We start from the raw sequence: 6,544 nt of genomic DNA on the forward strand, positions 1-6,544 counted from the left end.
ATGGTGCTTTGAACTTGCACAAAGAAAGACTTAAGAAGCAGATTTATACATCTGTGAGGGCAGCCGCCAGTATCTTCAAACCAGTCCTGGAAAGGATAATGCCAGGGCAATCAGAGCAGAGTAGCTTAATGATATAGGCTGGGCAGAAGCTAGAGTTATAGGTTTTATAGGGAAAGTAGAGGTCCTGTGCAGGCTGTCTGGTTTCCCATCACTGAAGGTAAGAGCAGGAAAATGGTGGAAACTGGTCAGTGAGTCCCTAGTTGGATGGGCACAGACCATGTAAGTTTCTAGGTGGGAAAGATTATGGTCGTTTCTAGAAAAGGTCAAGGAAGTTGTGAGTTTATCTAGAAGAGAGGCAGCCTATCAGCACTCCACCCCTCCCCAAAGCAAAGCAGTTCTTTTTTGGACTACAAACGTTCCCACCTCCAATCCATCAATTGATTTCAAAATGAGCCTTCTCTGTTATCTCCCTGCACCTCAGTCGCTTTCAGGAGCAAAGCTACCATGATCTCTAAATATATAGATGTTTTGTCTCCACAGATACAGGCTAGTCCCACAAGTTCATTTTCCAGAGCAACTCTTTGATCTAGAACGGGCTACCAAACATTTCCTGAAGCCGCAGGTTCTAGAGAAGTATTCTGTCGACCCAGCAAGAATAGCCATTTCTGGAGACAGTGCTGGTGGAAATTTGGCTGCAGCTCTGGGTCAACAGGTAATGTCCAGGAGGGAATGTCTGCTTTTTTCTTTTGCTCTGTAATTCTGTGACTTCCATGACAACAGCAGGTTCCTTGGGAGTGGGTGGAATTGTAAGGATCTGTCCAAAGTGCTGCCCCTATGACCTAGACAGAGAGTAGTCTTAAAAGACTATTTTAGGAGGCCCTATGGATCAAGCCCAGGAGCACTAGCTCTGTAGTCAGGTCCCACCACAGGTTCTTATTATCTATGTTCCCTTAGGCAAGTTATCCTATGGCCCTTAATTTCCTCATCTGTAAAATGAGGAGGTCAAACTGCCTGATCTCTGAAGGCCTTCCCAGATACAAATCTAAGTTGCCATGACTTCTTTGTTAAAAAAGGACATTCTGAATGAGCAGAGGGTATCCTAGAGGACTAGAGATAGCTGTGTGGTACAGCTGATAGAGGGCTGAGTTCAAATCCCACCTCAGCCTCTTACTAGCTAGGCTGTATGATCTACCAAGTCACTTAGCTGTCTGCTTCAGTTTCCTTATCTGTGGGCAGCGAGGTGATGCAGTAGTGCAGTCTGGGCCTGGAGTCAGGAAAACTCATCTTCCTGAGTTCAAATCTGGCCTCAGACATATATTAACTGTATGACCCTAGACAGGTCACTTAACCCTGCTTGCCTCAGTTTCTTCATCCTTAAAATGAGTAGGAGAAGAAAATGGCAAATTATATCCATCTTTGCCAAGAGAATTCTGAATGGTGTCATGAAAAGTTGGACATGACTGCACAGCAACAAAGTCAGCACTACCCTCTAGTACTCTACAACTACAGAGTTGTCATTAGGATAAAATGTGATAATATTTGTAAAGTGCTTTGCCAACATTAAAGTGGCATAAAAATGCTAGCAATAAATTATTCAGTATTAATAATAGTTAAGTAATATACACTTATATAATGCTTTGAGGGTTACACAATGCTTTATAGAGACTTGCAATAATTGGATAGAGTGCTGGGCCTGGAATCAGGAAGACTGGAGTTGAAATCTGTACTTAGATTCTTATTATGTGACCCTGGGCAAGTCACGTAACCTCTATCTGCCTCACTATTCTCAACAGTAAAATGGGAATAATTACAGTCCCTACCTCATAGTGTTGTTATGAGGGTCAAATGGGATAAAATTATAAGAGCTTATTCCCTTCCCCCCTCCTTTGTTAAGGCAAATTGCTTTTAACAGAGTAAAGTATGTATATGATTAAAACTTAGTGGGTTTTAGTGTCCAGGTCAGCCTAAAGCATTTATCTTTTCTTTCTTTTAAAAATATATATTCTTATTGGTATCTTGTTTTCACACCTTCTCCATTTCCATCTATTCTTTTTCCTACCCTATAAGCAAGATGCCTTTAACAACAGGCTCCCTGGAAGAAAATATATGCACACCATACTTTTCAGTTTAAGCTGCAGTTTTTCTCCATCACTTTCTTAACTCTAGACAATCAGTAAAACAATAAATCAAACCCTGATTTGTAGCCTTTGCCAGTTTCTGAGGTGTGAATGTTTAAACAGAAAATTTAACAAGTGACTCTCATCAGCCAGTATAAGCCAATTCAAGCACATCACCACCTGTAAGCCTTTTAATAGAAAACTTAAAAAGGTAATAGCTACAGAGCTGGAAGGGACTTCAGTTGCCACCTGTTCCATCTCCCCATTTTACAGATGAGGAAAATTTAAGTATCTCACCCAAGGATGCTTAGGTAGTATTTGAAGAAGCATAAATCATGCTTCTTCATAAGAAGTTCATAAATCATGAACTAGGTTCCTCTAACTCTAAGACCTGTAAGTGCATTGAACTGCACTGAACAGTTTTCTACTTTATTGCTGCCCCTCCTTCCTGTTTTCATGCTTCCTGAGGGTCAGTATGGAAAAGGAAGAGGGAGAAAGGCAATTCAGCAAAAGCAGCCAATGTATCACCTGAACCTGTCAGTCTCTTCAGTGTTCTGTATCCATAGTCCCCCACTTCTGCAAGAACTTCCTTTTAGAATATTTTAAATTCTCATCAGAGTGTCATGTATATGAATGACGTCAGACAAGATATCATTCCATCCTTTCCTTTCCTTCCCCACAGTTTAGCCAAGACGACACCCTCAGGGGTAAAATCAAGCTCCAAGCTTTGATCTACCCAGTCCTCCAAGCTCTAGACTTCAACACCCCATCCTACCAGCAGAATGTGAACTCCCCAATCCTGCCCCGTCACATCATGGTCAGATACTGGATCGACTATTTACGAGGGAACCAGGATTTCGTCCAGGCCATGGTGGTCAACAACCATACCTCCATGGATGTGGAGCAGGCAGCCACTCTCAGGGCCCGGCTCAACTGGCTTTCCCTCTTGCCTGCGTCCATCACCAAGGATTACAAGCCTGTCATGCAGACAGTGGGCAATGCTCACATTGTCCAAGAGCTCCCCCAACTCCTGGATGCGCGTTCAGCCCCACTGATCGCTGACCAGGAGGTCCTTCAGAATCTACCAAAGACCTATGTCTTGACCTGTGAACATGATGTCCTCCGAGATGATGGCATTATGTATGTCAAGCGCTTGGAGAGTGCTGGTGTTGACGTGACCCACGACCACTTTGAGGATGCCTTCCATGGCTGCATGATTTTCACTTCCTGGCCCACCAATTTCTCAGTGGGAGTTCGGACTAGGGACAGCTACATCAAGTGGCTAAAGCAAAATCTGTGAAGAGAGATGCATCTCAGAGAGGGCATGTGAGCCCCTCTTGACCAGCTGCAATCACTAGGGATTGCTGAGCACTTTCTGACTTCCCCAGGTGACCACCAGGGCTTGGCGCTTCTTGCCTGGAAGAGGCCAAGTGATGAATTTCAGTGAGATTGACTAATCTCTGTCAGTAAAGAAAATTTAAATCTTTTTCCCAAACTGGACTAACTAGACTTCTGGTCTACCCACATGACTGCCAAGATCCTAAACTACCAAAGGATTCTGGGAAAGCATAATCTTCCCCATGGAAGTGGCTCTTTATACCAGAAGTCCTTTTATGGAGGAAAATTTGACAGTCCCCCCTAAAGAATTTTATGTAAATTTGGTTCACTTTTGCAAATAACTTATTTATAAATCAGTTGATTACTTAAAGGTCTCAAATACACCCTTCCATCCTGTCCCTACTCATTAGATGCCTTTGTTCCTCTTTTGCACAGATGGTCTTTCTGGTAGGGGACACAGGCTTCCTTCCTCCCCAGCTTGGATAATCCACTAATCCTTTGGGATTATACTCTTTCTTTAAAGTTGACTTTTAACTGCAGTTATTAGAGAAAATATTAATTCGTTAGTATGATTTACACTGGATTTTGTACATAGTTAAGAGTTTTTGTTTTCATGTGGCATTAAAGTACATGCAGTCTCCATGGGGTGGGGGTGGGGGGTGGAGAGGGATTTGGGGGTAAATGTATTCATTGAGAATGAACTTTCTATAGATAATAAATGGAAAAGGCCCATCCACTGAAGATTATTTTTAATATGCAAGTATAAATGACCTACAAGAAGAAATATATATGGATAACGTATGAGCAGGTAAGAGGGCACATTTACTACCTGGCTAAAGTTATAACAAAATCCCTGAGAGCACTTAGAATCGAGTTTGGAAACTTAACTCATCCATTTATGATGTGACAGTTTTGTTTTTTTTTTTATTGGGAATGTTCTGATGCATTAGGATTTGGTGGACTTTTTTTTTTTTTTTTTGATGAATTTGTCATTCTCCAAGGTGATGTTACCCTGTCATTTCAATTTGTCTTCTTTTCTCAGCCTCTTCTGGGCCAGGTCCATGGACCATTGATGCACACAACATGTCAAGAAATTGACCAGAGCAGATCCAAGTCCCATGAGAAATTGTTGCCACCATGGTATTGACAAATGCATATATGGGAGTTTAAATAGTTACAGACCAAAGGTTCTGCATCCGCTCATTGTACAAGTTTCCAATCTTTGTCATTTAGTGATTTTGCCTTATCCTGACTTAGGTGCATGGGAGAATATGGTGGCATCTTCCCTTGTGGGCACATAGGGCATAATCTGTCTTGTTCACCCCCTCACCCTACAGTATTTTCCTCTGTTCTAGGGAGCATTTCTGAGCACAAGGGAGAGCATTCTAGAAAAGTTTCTTCTACCCTTAATGAACCATCTCACACAGACCATCCTCTCCAGTGGAACTATCTTCCAGGCTACTATGGTAGCCTTCCTCCTCTGCAACTGTGGACCATACCCTGTAGCCACCTGGGGACCTACCTAGGGGAGCACAAAGATACTGCTTATGCATCTGAGGAGCATAAATGATAGTGATAAGGAATAGATATCCTTCCTTTCCTTCACTTGTGACAGCTAGCTCCTTACCACAGGTCAGGGTTACTGCAGAGAGGGTGTGGGATAGAAGAAGTTCAGGGTAATACAGTCATATATTATCCATTTTTTATCCCATTTGATGAGCTGGAGGCTACAAGCATTTCTCTAGAAACAAAAGTAACCACAACAATAAATAAAAGATACATACATGTATGTATCTCTTATAGATACATGTCTATAAAAGAACTCAGCTATTGATCAGACAGATGTTGTTCTTTGGCTCTGTATAATAAGTCACCCCTTATAAAAACTCTTTTGTTTTGTTTTTAAACTGTGATTCAAAGACCAAAGTTAGAGTCATGCTATGGGTTGTACCCATTTTAAATGATTTTTGCTGCTAAGGTATAGAAAATATCTTAACAATATCACGTTTTTTAAAAGCTTCTGAAAATCACATCTTTTAGAATTGTGAAAAAGACTACCCTGGGGGACTGAGTGATCAGATTCAGACAGTAGGCCTACCACAGAAATTCTCTTATTTCACTAAAAAGAGATGATTAAAAATGTATGTATTGCCAGTCTTCTGACTTTTATAATACCTAGGCTGGGAAAGTTGGGCTTATGCTAATTTTCCCCCCAACTCTTGCTAGAATGAAATTCACAGACCTATAGAATTAGAACTGACGGGACCATAAAGGGCATCTGGTCTATTTCACAAATGAGGAAACTGAAGCAACAATATATTTTTTAAAAATAATTTGCCTAAAGTCGCATAATTTCTTGGAATGATGACTATTGGTGATCATGAACACACTAAAAGCTATAAGATCAGCTTGAAAACTTGGAGGAGTTTTTATGAGGAGGGTTCTCCAGTGGTCATTTTTAGACACTATTTTTTTTTTCTTTTTAAAGAAGTTTTATTTAGGTATTTAAAGTTTTGCACATTGTGTCAATGCCAGGGGCTCTTTTTTTCTTTTATAAAAATGTGTTTTATTTTTTAAAATTGTCTGTTCTCTCTTAATATCAGTGTTGTATATGTGAAGTGTGAAGAAAAAGCCTTCAGGAAGTTAAGTACTGGGGGAAAAAGTTAATGATAAATTCGCTTTAATGTTTTAACTTTTACTTGTAAAGAATTTAATGCAGCTGATGTACTTTGCTCGAGGGTTCTGCATGACCTTTGGCCTTTTTTCTTTTTTAGTTCCTAACCTAGAAAAGGGAATAAAGAAAAGAATTACAAAACAAAAATGAGTAGTGTGTGATTTATAAAATGAAAATTCAGTAAACCCTGAAGCAACTGTTTCATTTGCATAATATCTGAGAACAAAATGGTCATACTTTTTGTTAACTCTTGGTACTCCAGGTTACTCAAGATAACTCATGACTTCTTTGGACTCTGCTTTGTACCTTTCCCTGACAAAGTCAGACCTGGCTTTACAGTAGGAAGAGACAGAAACTAAAGCCATATCCAACCATCTTGAGCCATTAGGGAAATGCAGTTTCCTTTAAAATCTTG

At 40.5% G+C, this 6,544-nt stretch overlaps 1 protein-coding gene across 1 annotated transcript in view; it reads left to right on the forward strand.

The window, feature by feature from the left end:
- Positions 1–6,276, forward strand: part of NCEH1 (neutral cholesterol ester hydrolase 1) — a 49,639-nt gene extending 43,363 nt beyond the window's left edge. The window contains exons 4-5 of the mRNA XM_072618461.1: positions 541–712; positions 2,800–6,276. Of these exons, the coding sequence (XP_072474562.1) occupies positions 541–712; positions 2,800–3,417 (790 nt within the window). The 3' untranslated portion in view covers positions 3,418–6,276. The remainder of the gene's footprint in view (positions 1–540; positions 713–2,799) is intronic.
- The last annotated feature ends 268 nt before the right edge of the window (positions 6,277–6,544 follow it).

Source organism: Notamacropus eugenii, chromosome 6, assembly GCF_028372415.1.
Source record: "Notamacropus eugenii isolate mMacEug1 chromosome 6, mMacEug1.pri_v2, whole genome shotgun sequence".
Lineage (NCBI taxonomy): Eukaryota > Metazoa > Chordata > Mammalia > Diprotodontia > Macropodidae > Notamacropus > Notamacropus eugenii.